The 18,918-nt window shown below is 35.9% G+C and overlaps 3 protein-coding genes across 5 annotated transcripts; all 3 read right to left on the minus strand.

Moving 5' to 3' along the window:
* Positions 1-158: 158 nt before the first annotated feature.
* LOC106164547 (uncharacterized) lies at positions 159-5,715 on the minus strand. The gene is given in 6 exon segments (XM_086998557.1): positions 159-2,010; positions 2,238-2,351; positions 3,814-3,927; positions 4,239-4,352; positions 5,119-5,197; positions 5,635-5,715. Coding segments are annotated over 6 exon segments (837 nt in total). The 3' UTR covers positions 159-1,675.
* LOC106164546 (uncharacterized) lies at positions 5,635-8,914 on the minus strand. Of its 3 annotated transcripts, XM_013542491.3 has the most exons (6): positions 8,771-8,909; positions 8,130-8,170; positions 7,510-7,800; positions 7,138-7,251; positions 6,382-6,495; positions 5,635-6,193 (listed from the first exon to the last, which is right to left on the minus strand). In XM_013542491.3, exons 2-6 carry the CDS (start codon positions 8,143-8,145, stop codon positions 6,117-6,119), a joined length of 612 nt encoding a protein of 203 aa, XP_013397945.2. In that variant the 5' UTR covers positions 8,146-8,170; positions 8,771-8,909; the 3' UTR covers positions 5,635-6,116. The 3 variants fall into 3 exon arrangements, with proteins under 3 accessions (XP_013397945.2, XP_086854482.1, XP_086854481.1); XM_086998356.1 differs by having other exon boundaries at positions 5,635-6,495; positions 7,510-7,767; positions 8,771-8,914; XM_086998355.1 differs by having other exon boundaries at positions 5,635-6,495; positions 8,771-8,912.
* Positions 8,915-10,664: 1,750 nt separating this feature from the next.
* On the minus strand, positions 10,665-17,892 carry LOC106164565 (uncharacterized). The gene is made up of 8 exons (XM_013542522.2): positions 17,756-17,892; positions 15,029-15,074; positions 14,383-14,730; positions 13,412-13,525; positions 13,143-13,256; positions 12,799-12,909; positions 12,531-12,644; positions 10,665-12,265 (listed from the first exon to the last, which is right to left on the minus strand). The coding sequence occupies exons 2-8, from the start codon at positions 15,042-15,044 to the stop codon at positions 11,931-11,933; spliced, it is 1,152 nt and encodes a 383-aa protein (XP_013397976.1). The 5' UTR covers positions 15,045-15,074; positions 17,756-17,892; the 3' UTR covers positions 10,665-11,930.
* Between the last annotated feature and the right edge of the window lie 1,026 nt (positions 17,893-18,918).

The raw sequence follows: 18,918 nt of genomic DNA on the forward strand, positions 1-18,918 counted from the left end.
ATCCTGAGGGAGGCAGCCTTTTTTAACCACTGGAAAGCAATATATCAAAGACAAAAACAAGTATGTTGTGTTTAGTAAATATTATTTTCGAAACATTTAAGTAAAATTATTTTGCCAAAAGGATGACAATTTGATCTAATTGATAGTTTTATCCAGATGATAGAGCTAAACAGTGTTAATGATACTGTGCCCAAGATGATACCAGAATAACACAACTAGTGAATAATATCAAAGAAAGGGTGATGAGTGGTGGTGTTCATTGATATTTTTAACAAGCAATACCAGAATGACATAAAAATACCTTGTACCTTAACTATCCTCTTATTGCCATTGCACGTTCCCACTGTTGTTACGACATGCTACTAATTCAGGGTCGCTTTTCAATTTCATTGGTTGTTGGGTCTATATATAAATCAAGAGAAAACTAATGTTGAATGCGTTACCTCATTCCAACATAATAAAAACAACATCAATATCGGTTTAGTATTTTAAACTAATTTATTGAAATCGACATAACACTCAACATACTAGATTATATGTAGATGTAGGTAAATAGTATTTTCCGAAATTTTCAACAGTTTCCCCTTACCCAAATACATACCGGTATAGGTACATTCTAAACTATATCTTGGAATATGGTAACTGAAAATACATTTTAATGAACGCTACCGCGCTATCCACATTTTACATATTCATTCAAGCAATTTTCCAAGGAGAAATGAAGTAAATAATATCCGTTATAATTGAATAAATAGCATTTCACTTCAAATATTTCAATGCAATTGACAGTTATGTTCACTGCTTAAGAGATAACCCTATGCTATACTAAAATGATGCCTTCATGCTCTAATCTTAACTAAAAACCACTTACATAATAATACGTTGAAAACATTGACCATTAAAACATTTAATGCGAATTTTTGTCTTTAAAACTAATTATCAGTCAATAATATGTGATTGAATATTATTTCTCATTCCAGACAATGACAGGTTTACTAAAACGGATTTGGAGGAGCCGCGGTGAGACGAATTAAATAAAACAATGTGCTGGTCACGTAATTTGTCAGAGGGGACACCGAAACCATCGGGGAGATATTTGAGAACCCATCACTGAACCACGAAGATCTGTGATTTCTTAACTCTCCACTTGACCAGTTCATTGGATCACTGAGACTAATTTCCTTCTAGCAGATAAATGACACCCATCATAACGTCTGTTCTGCTATTGCTTTGTATTTACAACACTTATCTTTGTCTCCTCTTATGTGAAATGTCGCTACTGGATGAATCAGAACATTTTTTCTCTTTTCCAAAGTGTCTTTCATGGCTGGACCAATATAGGCTACTTTACCAGCATAGCCTACTGTACCTTCAAGAGTCAATGTCCAAAAGGATATGGTGGCCATTATAAGGTCACGTGTCTGTCCTACAACCTATCAAGACTGATATAACATTGAATATGTAAGGTGAAACACTGGTCTGTAAATTTGCGGTGCAGGTATTTTCTTGGCATGACCAAATATAAGCAAATTACAAAATTAAATAAAACATCAACAATTGTGAAAGCAATAGAGTTCGGATATGTTACTTTTCTCACCACCTGTATAAGGTTCAGTAAGCCATTGACAAGAATGGAGGCGACGTTTTTCAATATAGACAATTCTAAGATGCATCATCAAAGGCAAAGAACGCCGGCGTCTTCACTGTGATCACAGTTCTGATTTCCCCAACCGCTATGTCTACAAGATCCAATATCGGGTTCTAATCCTGAGCAACTGACATCGTCCAACCATATGCGTCCACTACCTTGTCCGAAATAGGCGCTTAGTGCGGCAACTGCGTTGGAATAGGGAAGATTTACAGACTTGCAGAAAACTTTGGCATCAGTATTATCCCAGTAGTCATCACAAACTGTTCCCCAAACTCCATCATGATTCACTTCAACTCTGCCACCGTATGTTTCATTGATATTTATTCCAACAATACGGTACAGATGACGTTGATAAAAAGCTGGAATTTTCAAACAAAACCTGTTTAGAGAACAAATATTTCAGATAGGATCCATTATATCAAAACATGATTGAAGTATAGTTTTTAAATATAAATGTTGTACAGCATGTTAATATTTATAAGTCACTTATAATTGAAGTCTATTTACATCAGCACTAAATTTCTTTTTATCTGCAGTCTGACGAAAAAACATGTATCAATAAATTATTTCATCACACTGCCTTAACCTGATTCACAGTATCTGCCGGTGTATCCAGAACGACAGCTACAGGAAAAGGTGTTAGCATAACTCAAGCAAGTGGCACCATTTTGGCAGGGACGGCTGCGACATTGATATCCTTCTGTAACAAAAACTGCAAGAATTCAAACTATGGTTAAATTCACTAGCGTTGTCAACAACGGTAGTGCATATGAGTTCAGCGAGTTATACTTCTTTAAATAGCGATCCAGTTTTACCGAGAAATCGTCTTAATAAAAAAAAATTAAGGTAGCCCCTGTCTTACAGATAGATGTACATATATAATTCATTTTATAAATATGATAACTTGCCAGAACATATACTCTATATCATGGCTAGAACATTCACTAATTTCCGGCATTGCAAGATATCCTCCCCAAGCAGTAAAATGTCAACCCTGCCTCAATTATTTACATTGCTACAAGAATACCCATAGTTTAATTTTTCCATAACATAACAGCTAGACAGCTGATCGTCCTGTAAATTGATGAGTAGCAGAACATTGACTTACTTAGTACCTTGCGCAACCATTGAAATATTCCATCAACAATTATTTTGATATACGTTTCCTAGAGGGATACATCTTTTTACCAAGCAGTTGACAGAGGAGGAAATTTTGATCCGCCGAATTGCCAGGATATTGGGTTGCTCCATGAGAACCACAGATAGGGTTAGACAACATCATAACCAAACAGACACATTGACAAAATTTTAATTGCCTGGGTAAGGTCGATCAAAGTAAACCACACCCAGAGAAGAGAGAATGTTTATACGCCTTTCACTTAGAGAGCATTTCATGATATTTAATAACTTGACTACAAATTTAACAAGATCAGGACAACCATGTTTCTATGTTTACCGTCATAAGACGTGTGCACAATCACCGTTATTTGAGCACGGTTTCTGTCAGGAAATCAATGACTACTGCCCGGAACGAACCGTCTTCGGCGTGAAAGATGGTATACCGGGAATCTGGCATGGACACCAGCACATTACTGGGCAATAATACTGTTGTCAGGATTTACGGAGGCGCAAGGGTTAGGAGTACAGCTGGTAACAAGTATCTTCCTATTTGTCTGCATCTTGTGCACATTACACACTCCATGGGATATATTGACTACTATGGTGTAGGCCAGCTGGAAGTAGTCAAAGGGAACCTTAACACAGACACATACATCTTATTACTGGAAAGGAACTTAAGGAATGATATCGGGAATATTTTTTGGGACCATGGACACCTATTTATGTTTTAGCACGATAATGCTACTCCACGTACATGTACAGCCAGAGCAACAGTATGATGTATATATGTGAACCACATCCAAACCCCCTCCACCAGTGACCAGCTCAATTTTTTAGAGCACACTTTCTTAAGTATGTGTGTAATATCATCGGTAATGGATGAATAACCCTGCAAACAAAAATAATTTCATTCTATTTTGCACCGTATGTGGAATGACATCACTGTCCAAATGTTACATAACATTTAGTCTCCACGCATAAAAGATTAATAAATGACCCAACTTTTTTTATTTGCATATATAATTATTTAGAGGATGTCCTACCTAGTTGGCAATTTGCGTCTGGAAAACCATAGGGGCAATCACAGTGAAAACCGCCATAGCTGTTTCGACAGGTGGAGCCACTGGTGCATGGGTTGTTCAAGCATTCGTTTTGATCTGTATAAAAACAAAATAAATTTGCACCTTCCACTTTATTTTGCAGTTCATTTCAATTAATTGTCTTTGCCTTTTATTAGTCCGTTTTTAACTCATACATGATTGTATGTTACTTGAAAGTATGTACCTTTTCTTAAATGTAATTGATAAGGTAAAGGTCTGAAAGAAAGACAACAAGAGTAGATGCCGTGGTTCCTGTCTAGGGTGCAATAGGAAAACCCCCGTACGTCGACCGAAACAGTTTTCCTCCAAATGAGCTCATCAATCTATCTTTGTATGTCATGAGGAAAAACGATTTGAATAGCACTTACCGGCTTCACACCTTGCGCCTTGGAAACCAGAAGTACAAGAACACCGAAACGAACCCACCAGGTTCACACACGTGGCGCCATTTTTGCATGGCTAACTCAGGCAGTAGTTGGTCACTTTAGACATATATAAACATGATTAGATTTCATTACAGAAATGCTATGGCCTGTATCATAGAGATCATAAATACAGGGAGGGGGGTAGTCACATTTTTTGTATGTTATGTTTGGAATATATGGAATTTAACTGCCATTTCCGATGTAAAGGTAAACCAATGCCTTCATTGATTTTTTTTTTATATATATATATATTATAAAAAAAAATGCATCGCACTGTTTAACCACTTTCAGCTTACTTTTACCTCATCATCAAACAGATATGAAGGTGTCGGTCGTTTTGAATAAATGGTATTTTGCTTTTTTTCTACCGAAAATTCAGAACTGCTCTTTGGTTTTATACTATATATTAAAGAGTAAAAACTAAAGTGTTTATGAGGTAGTTATTGATGTAAGTCTTACATGTTTCACAATTACGTCCGGTATATCCATGGGGACAGCTGCAAGAATAGCTGATAGCATGACTCCTGCACGCGGCGGCATTTTGGCAAGGACGGCTGTGACCTAGGGATCCTTCTCTGTAATACAAAACGTAGCCCAGGAACGGAACGCCTGAGCCTCGTTCTAGAACTAGGCAACTTATACAATTTTGCAAAAATTTCTACAAAATAATTTGAGGTAATAACAAGCCTTTAGAAATGGTTTTCATTAAACTGTGTTTTATATTTATAATTATTGACGAATTTATAAATAACGAAAAATGATAATAAGAAGGTTTGTTAATGATACTTGAAATAAAGGCATAGAAAGAACGTCAAAACCTTACCTTGGCAGTTTGTCCCGTAGTACACAGTAGGACACAAACATCGATACGAATTCACCACGTCAACACACGTCCCACCATTCTGACAAGGATGACTGGAGCATACTCTTATTTCTATAAGATCAAAATATAGAACTATTGTAAGTTTGTAAATATATATACATGATCATTTTCCGTCATGGAAATGTTATGACCTTTATCATAGGAATCATAAATAGTCATAATTTGTGTATGTTATGTTTGGAATGTATGGAAATTGGCTACCATTTGTGATGTGAATGTAAACCAGTGACTTCGTCGATTTTAAAATTATTGGAATATGAAAATTATAAAAATGCATTCCACTGTTAAACCACCTTCATTGTATTTTTCCTTGTCATTAAACAGATATGAAGTTGCGCATGTGAAGGTATGAAATTATTGTTGCTTGTTTCTACCCAAAGTTCAGAATTGTGATATTTATAATATCCATTGTAGTAATCAAAGTGCTCATGATATAGTTTTTGGAATAACACTTACTTGTTTCACAATTACGTCCGGTATATCCACGGGGACAGCTGCAAGAATACGTGATAGCATGACTCTTGCACGTTTTGCCATTTTGGCAAGGACGGCTGCGACAGGAATCTTTCTCTGCAATACAAAACATAGCGCAGGAACGAAACGCCTGACCCTCTTTCTAGAACTAGGTACGTTTGCAATTTTGCGTGTTTAATACTATAATTTCTACAAAATATCAATTAGAGGTAATAACCAGCTTTAATAAATTAGTTTTCATTAAACCGTGTTTTATACTTATAATTATTGAAGAATTTTTAATAACCAAACAGTCCTCTGATTTCGGTTTTGTTCATAAAAAAAGCACTTTCTCCACATGATCAATTAATGTTCTTAATAGCTTGGAAAAATAATTATCAGAAGGTTTGTTCATTATGATATTTGAAATAAAGGCACAGGAAGAACGTTTGACTCTTACCTTGGCAGTTAGTCCCGATAGGAATTCAACATCGATAGGAATTCACCATGTCAACACACGTCCCACCATTCTGACAAGGACGACTGGAACATTCACTGATTTCTATAAATTTAATAGTAAAGACTAATGTGAACTGGTAAACGGGCAATATTATATGGTCGTAAAAACAAAACATCCTATAAATAACATGGATAACCGTCTACTGACTTTGTTATTTAAAGAATTTAATACGAGAGATAACAAAATTAAAATTTTCCCTTCACATGCTTTCCTGTCCAATTGTAGCATACCAAGTTGACATAATGTGCCAGTAAAACCAGGAGGGCAATCGCAGTCAAAACTGCCGTTATTATTTCTACACGTAGCGCCCCTGGAACATGGGTTGTTTATGCATTCATTTATATCTACAAAGAAAGAAAAAACAAAAACAAAAAAAAATACTTTTAACAGAAAATTTCTGTTTTTTATACATTTTCAATCCATTAAAGGGATAACAACTCTTCGTTTCGGCCAAAAAATTAATTTTCCTGGAGTAAACAACAATTTTCCCATACTTACCAGTAGTTAATCAAACCATTTTTACATTCAAAGTCAGTCCCTGGTTTTTTTCTAAAAAGTTTGGTTTTTTGTTAAAATGTAAGAGATTTTAACAGAGTATAGCCATCAATGTAGGGTCACGTGGTCTAAAGACAAGCTCAGATATCAGAATAATAGCTATAACTGCCGTTTTTGTGGTAAAACAGAATATATTATATTTCTATGAGTTGTTCACAATGTTTTTATTGTGAAATATAGATCTCATACGAAGAGTTATTATCCCTTTAATAATACTAAACTTGTAATGATTACTACATTCTGGATAACCATATTGCCTTACAAAGGTAAAGAAAAAAGTTTTTGATGTGTTCAAAACATCACCCTATCAACTTAAAAGTGCAAAATTGTATTAATGAAGTTTCACATAGATTTGTAATAAAAAAATAATGCAAAACCGGTGTACCGGGACATTCAAATTACTCAGGCTCACCAGTATGAATGGTACCTACCATTTTCACACCATGTGCCTTGGAAACCGGAAGAGCATGAACACATGAACGAGGCCACAGAGTTCTCGCACGTGGCACCATTTTTGCAAGGATTGCTTAGGCAATGGTTGGCCACTGAAATAAAAAAAAACATGTATTAAGCCACATCGCATTAGATTATGCCATGCCTACATTTTCGACTGTCTGATTATTAATCATCTTTTTAAAGTTGGATTTTCACTTTGAGTAGATTGGCATTTTTTTTTTTTTTTATCTTTTCACCATATTCAAGCAGAGTAACAATATAATACCAAGTGTCTTCCTTCGTTTAATTACCATTTGAACCATTGTTTGCTGAAACCAAACTTTCAAAATTATGGGTGAGTTGCTCACTTTTTTCCTCTTGGGTATGCACAAGCGACCATACAACAACAGCAACCAGTGCAGCATATATGATTCCCACTAACACCAGTGCTATTTGTAACCGTTTATTGAATTTAATCTTTGGTGGCTGTGTAATATTGATATTGGGATCATCGGCATTGTCGGTTGGATGAAGCGTTCTTAAACTCTCGAAAACACTTGCTGTTTCCTCTGGAGTGAGAGCCACATCTAATGACGTTCCATATGTTGCGTTTAGATAGGCGGTACCTTGGTTTTGAGGAATAGTAAATAACTCGATACCTAAAAGTAGCTTTAACATGATTTCTCCATGGAATCGAAAACTTCATTGTTTAATTTGTAAGCAGTGTACACATTTTAAATTAAAATTTTTAATTTTTTACATTAAAATTTTTAGATTAAAATATTTGTGGTTTTCTCAGATCACATGAATATCTAGGTCACACCCAAATAAAGAAGTAAAATATTAAATGTAACACTGGGCAAACATTTCTGCAAGTACATCTCCCTTAACATATTAATTTTTATAGCTTAAAATTAAAACAGATTTATATAATCAACTGTTATCTATACAAATTAATTAAATTACTCTTAAATCCCTGGATGCATACCTCTTCTGCCTGCCATGTTTACTTTCTTCGAAATTCAAGAGCTGTGGAAAAATAAAGCGTTGTATTTACACATCATGCAAAGTTTGACGCATATTGCAAACAACGACGCACTTCACAATATTCAAAGAACATTTGTACCATAGGTTTACTTTTTGTCGCTTTCTTTTTATTCTGGAAAATAGGATGGACCCCGAAATACAACATTGCCTTTAGCACATGGAGTCGTGAGATGGACATGTTTATATTTTGTTCAACGCTTCAATGCTAAAAGCGGATTTCAGCTGGACCAGGGCGTTAAACGAGAGTAATGGTGATGTCCTAGATTATAGTTAAGCATCGGGAATGAAGTTGTTGTGAACTTATCATCCACCTCATAAATAAATCATCCACCTGTTTTTTCATAAGACTGCCTTAATTACAGGAGAACATGTACAGCGCAAATTACTTTAATTCTTAGATTTCTTTGGTTTCTCAACACGTTTCAGTGACGTACAAAATTCGGTTGTAAAATGAACCGTGGTTGCAGGATGCGTATATAAACGTGGAACACCATAGTAGCGCAATTGTGAAATGAGGTAAATTATCTATAGAAGTATATACATAAACATTCTAAACTTGGCAAATAAAATTACAGTACTTACCAGAGCTTTTGCAAGGTTGTGTTTTCAAACAGCCATTTTTACTAATGCAATCCTACGGACGTTTGTTGACAACAACGCGATAACTTCCTCGTTGAAACCAAGCAATATTACTTCCTGGTTCACTAACAAACACAGGACGTGACCACGCTCGGCTGTCACCTTGATTGGTTAGAAAACGATTGTCGCAAAATTACTGAATGATGTAAAACGGGTGCATAAACTTTATTACTACATAAAACGATATTGCAATGCCGTACTAGTATACCTTAAAGCAAAAAGAAAATATGATATTGGTTAAAGTATTCAAAACAGATGCCGTTAAATCCCCAAAGGTTCCCATAGAATCAATAAAATAGGGAGAGCTTGCCAAAAAGGCGAACCCACAGGCGCATTAAAAATTCAAATTACGATAGTGACAGCCGTCAAATCACACTCGAACTCGCTCCACTTACACTACACATCCCATTCACCATTTGTAAATCCCACTCCACATCGGTAGAATTCCACGATAAATTGCTCGCTTTTAATGTAGCATTGAACGGGCTTTATGAAATGGAGCCGTGCCATTGGGCAGGTATTTTTGGAATGACCCCTCGGTCAACAATATACGATTGCCATGTAAAATTATTCCACGATATATGACTATGAGTCAAAGCTATCAATGGCCCAATGATAGTAAGCTCTTCCTTACTTATTTCTAAAGCTGCGGTCACAGCACAACAAAGAGAATACAGTAAGAACCATAGTGACAGCCAAGCGTCAGCGTGACGAGAAAAATACATGGCATTGCAAAACGTTTGCATCTAAGAGTGGTGGCTTATTTATCTTGGTGTCTTACTCGCAAATCGGACCTACATTGACTATGAAGTCAGGTCCTGATATTATTTTATTTTCGTTTTTCAGTGTATTCATTGAAAAAACAACACGTTTGACCAGATTATGTGCCAACTTCTACTAAGTACTTGTCTGTTTCACCTGTCCTCCCGGGCGATCACATCACGTGGCATGAAAAAATATGGGACAAAACAACACGATTACAAAGGTGAAGGTCAAGGTTGTCCGACCTCATAATGTGTGCCTGGTCTTTACAGATCTGTTCGATCCAGTAACGACCTCACCCCAACAAACAAACAGAGGTGAAGACATAACCTCAACATACACTGCAATCGCATTGAATAACAAAATTCACTGATCTAGCCATTCCCATGTCAGCGTAAGTTTAGAGTAGCACACAGCGGCATATCTGTCAATTAAGACTCCGTTAAAAAAACTTGTTCTCCAAGACGACAGCAGCGAAAGGCTGAGACCCGGACGACCAAGACGTACTTGAATAAGCAACATCAGAGACTGGGCAGGAACGGCCAACAACCGTGCAGAAAAACCACGTGGCTGAAGGACTTGGTGTTCCATCGTCGTCAACTCTTGAACCAAGAACGGCACCCGAGTGACTGATTGACTAACTGCTTGATTGGTTAATATCTGGCTTAAAAAATTATTAACCACAAAGACATGTCAATTCTTTTACCCCCTGCTTTACCCCCTATATTCAGACAGTTCAGCGAGGAAACAGTGGGAACCGTTATGATAATGGGCTTTGGTGTGAACCAACCTTGGCCTGCAGACCTATCCCCTTTGGATTATTTTCATATAGACAGTGTCTGTGCCAACAATCCCCAAAATATTGATAATCTCAAGAATCACACTCAAACGAATTCCTCAAGATTGTACAGCAATACGTAACTTAGCATACAGGGATGTCAAATTATTTGCCATCGGTTATGTTAATTGAGTAACCAAAACATACAACTACAGCAATGTGAATGAAAACTAGTGCAACAGCTGTTTTCAATTAACATTTATTGATCAGGGCCCCAATTTCATCAACACTGGACTATCCATTTATTGCTATTTCATGGCCTCATTGGCGTTACGTCATACACACTGATACAGGGTCGCTTGTCACTTTAATCGGTTGACAAGTCAAGAACCATAGAAAACAAATTTGAAATACGATACTTCAGTCAAACATAATAAAAACAACATCAGCGTCGGTTTAATATTTTTCTTTAGAATTTATTGAAATCGAAAAAAAACACTCATTATAGTAGTTTCTATGTAGGTGTAGGTAAATAGTATTTTCCGAAATTTTCAAGAGTTTCCCCTTAACCAAATACTTATAGGTACATTTTAAACTATAACTTGGAAGACATAATGAATTCATTATAAATAGCTTTCCACTACAAATATATCAACGCAGTTGACAATTATGTGCACTGCTTAAGATATAGCCCTATGCTATACCAAAAGGATGCAATTTTACTCTAAACTTAACTAAAAACTACTAAGATAATAATACGAATTGAAAACACTTACCACAAAACTTTCAATGCTTTTTCAAACTGTCTCAAAAACTAAATATCAGTCAACAATCTGTGATTGAATATTATTTCTCATTCCAGACAATAACAGGTTTACTAAAGTATACTTGGAGGAGCCGCGGTGAGACGCCTTAAAAAGAAGAATTTAAAAAAAATGTGCTGGTCAGGTAACTGGTTACAGGGGGCACCGAAACCACCGGGGAGAGAGTTGGAGAACGCATCACTGAACCACGAAGATCTGTGATTTCTTATCTCTCCATTTGACAAGCTTAGTGGGTCATTGAAATTAATTTCCTTGTTGAAGATTAATGGCACCGGTCACAACGTCTGACCATTTGATTATTGCTTTGCATTTACAATATTAGAATTATCAATTTTTCCTCTTATGTGAAATCGCGCTATCGGATGAAACATAATATTCACTCTCTAATCCAGAGTGTCTACCAAGGCTGGACCAATATAGCCTACTGTATTAATGTCCCGAAGGATATGGTGTCCATTATAAGGTCACGTGTAGTCTGTACTACAACATTTCAACAGTGATATAACATTGTACGTGTAAAGTGAAACACCGGTCTGTAAAACTGTGATGACGTTTATTTTGTTGACATGCGCAAATATCAACAAATTACAAAAAAAAAAAAAAGATTAAATAATCATCTGTGAAAGTAATATTGTGTCACTATATATGGTACTTTTCTCTCCCCGGCCCCTGTATAAGGTTCAGTAGACGACTGACTAAGCTGAATGAGTTTCTAAATAATTCGTTCTAAGATGCATCATCAAACACAAAGAACGCCAGCGTCTTCACCGTGAACACAGTTTTCATTTCCCCAGCCGCTGTGTCTACACGATCCAATGTTGGATTCGGATCCTTTGCAGGCGATGTCGTCCAACCAAATTTTTCCTTTGCCTGGCCCAAAATACGCATTTTGTATGCCAAGTGCTCTGGAATAGGAAAGACCTAAGGACTTGCAGAAAACTTTGGCATCTGTGTTACCCCAGCCGTCATCACAAACAGTTCCCCACACTCCATTATAATACACTTCAACTCTTCCACCGTATGCACCACCGATATTTATTCCAACAAGACGGTACGTGTGACTGGACACTAAAGCTGGAATGTTCAAACAAAACATTTTAAAGAGAGAGTATTTAATTTATGAGCCATTCATCGCTGCTTTGTCCCTTTTTCTTTGTTTCTTTTTTGTGGGTTAAATTCTGTCATGATATGACTGAATTATGTTGTTTTATCATTCGGTATTTTACACAGTATTCCTTCAAAATTTTATTATTTTCCATTTGCGTCAGAATAACATCTGCTACAGTTTAGTTATATCGAGTCATATGTTCATGTATGTCGTTTTTTGTACACGGCTTACCTGATTCACAATTCTTGCCTGTATATCTGGAAGGACAGCTGCAGGAATACGTGAAAGTTGCATTCCTACAAATGGCACCATTCTGACATGGTCGGCTGCGACAGTGATCTACTTCTTTAATAAATATGGTGATTTTTGTTATCATGTTGTTACATTTATTGTCCTTTATCACGTATGCAATTCATAAAATGAATTATTTTTATATATGGGTTTCAAATCATAGCTATCATATTCCAAACATATTTGTTCATATAATTTCAAGTCTCACCTTGGCAGTTTGTCCCGTAGTACCCGGCAGAACACAAACATTGATAAGAATTCACCATGTCAACACATGTCCCACCATTCTGGCAAGGACGACTGGAACATTCACTGATTTCTAAAATTGCAAGATATTTGGTCAAATGAAAATAATGCCAGATTTTTTTTTTTTGATGGAAAAGAAAAATATGCACTAACCATTCAAATAACGCATGTATTATTTTACCAAAACGCCCTGCACAATGTGTAAGGGTCTTATATAATGGTCAAAAATCGAAAAAAAAACATGCACGTTTTAACTTAAGTCCAATTTAGTTTTAATTTTGTATAATTGTTTATCGAATACCCTACCTAGCTGGCAGTACGTTCCAGTAAAACCACGTGAGCAACTGCAGTGAAATCCACCATAACTGTTTCGACAAGTGGCGCCCATGGCACATGGGCTATTCAAGCATTCATCTATATCTGGAAAGAAACACTTTATCACGTTACTGAGTTAATAGGATTGTCGAGAATAACCAGTAGATATAGTTCTCGTTTGTTTCTCATTGTACCCGCATATACAGTTATGGCTGCTGCAAGTATATGGGTGTGATTTCCCTAACATGTTCGCTACCTACCGTTTTCACAATATGTGCCTTGGTAACCGGAAGAACAAAAACATTGGAACGAGGCCACCGAGGTCACACACGTGGCACCATTTCTGCATGGTTTGCTTAAGCAATGATCGGTCACTGAAATACATACAGTCAAATCCCACTTTTTCACGCCAATAGTTTGGACTGATATTTAATGTATTGATTATTTCAAGTGTAAATTTCAAGTGGATATCCTCTCACAAATATTAATAAATATGATATTCTTATCATTCTCAGTGAGAAGCCCCTCCCCCTTCCCTTCACGTTTTCAGACACTTAAAAGCAACATCATCAATAGATAGCAAAAACCATACTGTAAATGATAGAATTATTGTTAAAGGCCCCGTCACACTAGAGGCGGAATGAGCAAGAATGCCGTCGGAAAGATGAATTCTTTGTACGTTCCTGGATATTCGAAGAGCATTCTAAAAATTCTGAGTGAATTTTCCAAATATTTTTACCCATTCTGCTCAAAACTTTCGAAGTGCATTCCAAGTGGAGAAATTTCAAATGGCATTCTAAGTTTATTCTAACGGCACTATGAGTGCATTCTAAACATTCTTAGGGCATTTCAACAGCAACCGAAACATTCTATTCTTAATATTCTGACTGCATTCTAACAGCATTGTCGATATTCTTAGTTTTCCAAGTACATTCGAACAGCATGTGAAGGCTAATACTGCCGAAGTGTTCACGAATCATTCCAGGCGGATTCAAGTGTATTCTGAGTATTCCAAAGGCATTCTTTCAAGAATTAAGGTGAACTTGAAATGTCTCTCCGAATGTAGTACGAATTTTGAAAATTCTTCATTCCGGCTGGTTCTTTTTTATTTCTGCTGATTCCGAATAAGTGTGACGGGGCCTTAACGAAGTACCAAGATGGTAGGTAAATTATTTGTCAAATATTTCCATACAATACTTTAAATATCGTGCGTCATCTGTCGTTTTCTTACAATTTGAAGCTTTCCTTGATGAAACCAAACTCTCATTATTCAGATCTTGTTCTTGGCCTATTCCCTTAGGGTTTAAGGCAAGTGACCAAACAACAATAGCAACCAGTGCAGCACATAATATTCCTACTATCACCAATGCTATGAGCAGCCGCCTGATGACCTGAGACTTTTGTGGATTTGTTGACTCTTTGGAAGGTGTAGTTCCTCTCTCGATTGGCTGAGAAATTCTTAAACTCTCGTACACATTCGTTGTCCCCGCTGGAGCAAGGTTCACATCCGGTGGAGATCCGTACGCTACATTCGCATAAGCGGCGTTTTGATTTTGAGGACTGGCAATTACTTTATTATCTAGAAAATGTTACAGTATGATTTCAGAATTTAATTGATAATTTCAGCTGTTTTGAAGCAATTTGCACATGTACCAGGTTGATAACTTGAGACAAAGTGGCAAGTATCTAAAAAAGGTACTGTAAAAGAAAAACTACTAACCCGATTAACATATTTTCTAATGTTTTCTTAAACAGGGCATATATTCCAGCATACATTTTCTCTCATATCCTAATCATTTAGCTTATTTAGCTTAAATTAAATACACATTTCTATTAAATTCAATTAAAGTTATTATCCGGGTGAAGTGGATGCGTACCTTTTCTTTTTGTCATATTTACATTTTTCCAAAGTTAAAAAACGTGCTGAAATGATAAAATGCATAGATTGACAATTGTACATGTGTAAGATACGTTTACTCATGAGTGTCATTTACGTGGTTTTATTAACCTGCTATAAAATATGATTTTTTGTTGTTATTTTTAATGGGCGATGTAGTAATGCAGTAGCGACTCAACACCGATGAAACCGTCCACCGATCTTTAGAATCATCTATATCAATTCAAGAAGATGCAGACCATTCGCTCTGATACAAAGGACGTAAAGGACATATAAGACATGAACGATAAATTTTTTTGAGAAAAAAACATTATACAGACGTACAGGGTAAATGAATTCTATTCTGGATATTTGTGTCAATTCAAATGTAGCAGTTGAATAAAAATAGCTAATAATTCACTGCATCGTATGTTTTGACCGTTAAAAACGCGTACTGTGCAAAATAGGGAATGACGTACACCTTGTTCACTTCACAGTAGAAAATGGCCGCAGAGTTATGTTTTTATGTATAATATTTTTTCCTGACGGGATATCACAATCTTAAAATACTTTTCTACATTAAAGGCTCCCTCAGAATAACGATAACAGGTACGCTGCCTTTTAATAATGATTCAAAATAAGCTTTTATGGAGTGTAAAAATATAAGGCGTTTAGACATTTGAAAATTCATATAGAAGCTTATATTAACAATAGCTTAAAGCAATAATAACTCTTCCTTTGTGATTCAAAATTCCGCAAGAAATACATGCTAAACAACGCATGAAAAAATATTATATTGCATTTCACCACTAAAACGGCTGTTATTGTAGTAAAAAAAAAAAAAAAAAAAAAAAAAAAAACAGACTGTGCTTGTCAATAGGGCTTTCGATACCTTTCTTCCCGGTCGTCAAGGCATCCGTATCCAAGGATACTGGCGTGGATATTGGCGTGTCACGCGGATTCTCGCGTTCATTCGAGACCAAATGACATCTGGCGGGATAAGATATAGCAGGCGCATGATGCAATCCTCAGACGTAAGTTGCGAGTTTTTGTACAGTGCGTCGGATAACAAAAGGCCCAGAACGGCACACATTGTTGATATAAATGCATTTTGAGCAATAAGACGATTATTTCGTATGAATCTTATTTTATTGTAATAAAGTGTTGTTGTTGTCTGCTTTTCCCGCGGTTTTAAGTAGGTCACCAGAAAACCCAGCTCAATATCGCATGACTATGCAATGTCAGATAGGGCCCCGTCAGTTAAAATCCCTTAAGAGATTTTAACAAAAAACCAAGCTTTTAGGAAAAAACCCTAGACTAACTTTGAATGCAGGAATGGGGTTGTTGATCATTGGTAAGTACGGGAAAATTGCCGTTTACTCCAGGAAATCCAATTTTTGGCCAAAACGAAGAGTTATTATGACTTTAAATATTATCATAAGTGATATTTGGGTATCACTATATTTACAAACCACTGCATATGTATTTGAATAACCTGTAGATATATTATCTAATCACTGCACAACAGAGAACTCATATGCTAACATTCTTATCGTTTTTGTCCTTACAATTAGGCCAACAAATACCTGCTGAATAAATTATGTTTGAGCATGTCAAAACATTCATTCTGTATTCTGGATTAATCTTTGACAACATATTTCCGTTGAATACATATGCACCTGTAGGGAGTTTAAATTAGAAGATATTAACTTATCTTCTTAGATAATAAAAAATACACCTTGCCATATTGTCACAACAAAAATAAATTGGGTCGAATTTGCTAATTTGAGCTAACGTCGTAAGTGCAGGCTTTTAGGGAGAAAATTTTGACGTTGGTTTCAAATAGATCTTCCTCACCTTACAGCGATCAACATAGTTTAAACGCCTATCGTACAGAAACAGCAGTAGTACGACCTGGTACCAGGGAAGGTACTCAAAAAGCTTGAATTTAATTTTTTTCTTTGAAACATTGTAATTAGGGGCTCATACCTCCAATAGAAAACAATTAACCAAATGTTGGATCCGGGTTGCAGTTTAAACCACACTGGTAGACATTAACTATGATAACGTTCATGATAATTATTTACTGAGTCACAGAGTTACATCAAAAAACAATCACTGCCATATACCTATTCACAAAGCAAGAAAGTTGACAATAAATGCTTGGCCAACCAATCTTCAAAAGGGATTGAGGCGGTATATAAAACTACAAAATAGGAGTAGTGTTCATTTTATTGCGCTTGTATTAAGATAAGTATTTTACATCAATGAAACCGGGAAAAAAGCCACTAACGGGGTTTTTATAAGAGCCTTCCGGCACTTTCCGATTCAAAGGTTCGCCTTTGATACGATGTGGGGTTCATGGCAGACAATATTATTTATAACAATAATGCAAAAATATGGGAAACCTTCTTTTTAGATAAATGAGACTATTGTACCAAAAATACTGTATTGCCGTAGAAAAGAAATTGGCTAGTTCTCGGAAGTTAAACAATGAAATGAAATCTCTAACATCAATATGATGGGGGACGATATTTAATTCCCTTCATGTATCAACGGCCGCATCACAAGGTTGTATATCAAAATAGATGCACAAAGCTGACACAAATATGATAATCTAATCAAACCTTAAACCTACTTTAATTACCCCTTTGCTTACTAGCGTATAAGTAGATAACAGAAAATAGATGCTTTTGAAAAGACTAATTGAAAACTTGATACTACGCACGTTTTGTTGACAACTAAGCGGTATCTCTCACAAACCAAAATTGTCCTTCCTGGTTGACGAAGCGAGTACACCACGAACACGAAACAATATGTAAAATATCAACTCACGTGAGTCTAACATAAGTGGGTGCACATCGTTTGGGGTCCAAATTCCATACCGGAAGTCCTCAAAGAAGCACTTGTTTATATGCGCTATGAATATACTGTACAGCTAAAGCAATGATGACGAGTCTAATAGCTGCTTCAGTTGTGGCTTGTCATGGTAATATTTGGAAAACATGAGAAAGATAGAAAGGTTGATGGTCAACTGCGTTTTTTTTAATTCTGAAAGAAAGGTTTTTGAAGCTAGAAGATACACTTTCTGCTATTTCCGACTTACATACATGCGTTATATATACTAAATCACGTTCGGTTGTCGCCTTGATTGTCACCTTGAAATCAATTGTTCTAAAATTAAAAAGTTAACAGATATCTCACTCCATTTGCAAAAGGTAATTTCAGTGGTAACTACAGGCGTCCTCACGGCAACGCTCGCTTGTTCACAGTTAAAAAATACGATCTTGTTGCCTGAAATTTGAAGACAAATGAAACACACTATCTATCTCTGATGTAACAAGTAACATAGATACGTAATTCCTGTCTTTTTTTAATTCTTATTATACAAATGTAGGTGAAGGTTATATACATAATCAGATGATAAGCAATGTGCAGATTGCAACGATATTGCAAGTTTTGATGTAATTTTGGAGGAAATTGGTATTCAGGATTTAATGTTCAAAAACAATTACTTACTTTCACTTTCAATCAAAATGTTGTTTTGCAGAATTCAGGAAAATGAGATGGCCATAAGTCGCAAGGACAACACATTGACCTGAGCCAAAATCAATATATATGCAGTATATAAAATTCAACAATTTCCCCTTAACCACTTACATTTAGGTAAATTTTTAACAAACTTGAGGAAGATGGTAAATGAAAATATTTGAATATTCTTGAATTTGTAATTTTTCAAAAATATATACATTATACAATTTATGTAGCCAATAGCATTTTAGTAGCCAAACGTTCACAAGCACAACGAAGCTCAGTGTTTGCTCAAAATCAAAAAAGGAATGTCCTTAAGACTGAAAATTTTCATTAATTTAAATGAAGAAACGTAATACG

This window comes from Lingula anatina, unplaced genomic scaffold (assembly GCF_051362555.1).
Source record: "Lingula anatina isolate TDL-2025a unplaced genomic scaffold, LinAna3.0 unanchor82, whole genome shotgun sequence".
Lineage (NCBI taxonomy): Eukaryota > Metazoa > Brachiopoda > Lingulata > Lingulida > Lingulidae > Lingula > Lingula anatina.

Bases quoted from the DNA above. Each gene is read 5' to 3' on its own strand.
- LOC106164546 (XM_086998355.1), bottom strand. The intron at 7,252-7,509 runs GTGAGCAACTCA...TTTTTATTTCAG, and splicing joins GCATACCCAAGAGGAAAAAA to TGGCCAACCATTGCCTAAGC. The intron at 6,496-7,137 runs GTAGGTACCATT...CTTTCTTTGTAG, and splicing joins AGGCACATGGTGTGAAAATG to ATATAAATGAATGCATAAAC.
- LOC106164565 (XM_013542522.2), bottom strand. The intron at 13,257-13,411 runs GTAGGTAGCGAA...GTTTCTTTCCAG, and splicing joins AGGCACATATTGTGAAAACG to ATATAGATGAATGCTTGAAT. The intron at 12,266-12,530 runs GTAAGCCGTGTA...TGAACATTCCAG, and splicing joins AGGCAAGAATTGTGAATCAG to CTTTAGTGTCCAGTCACACG.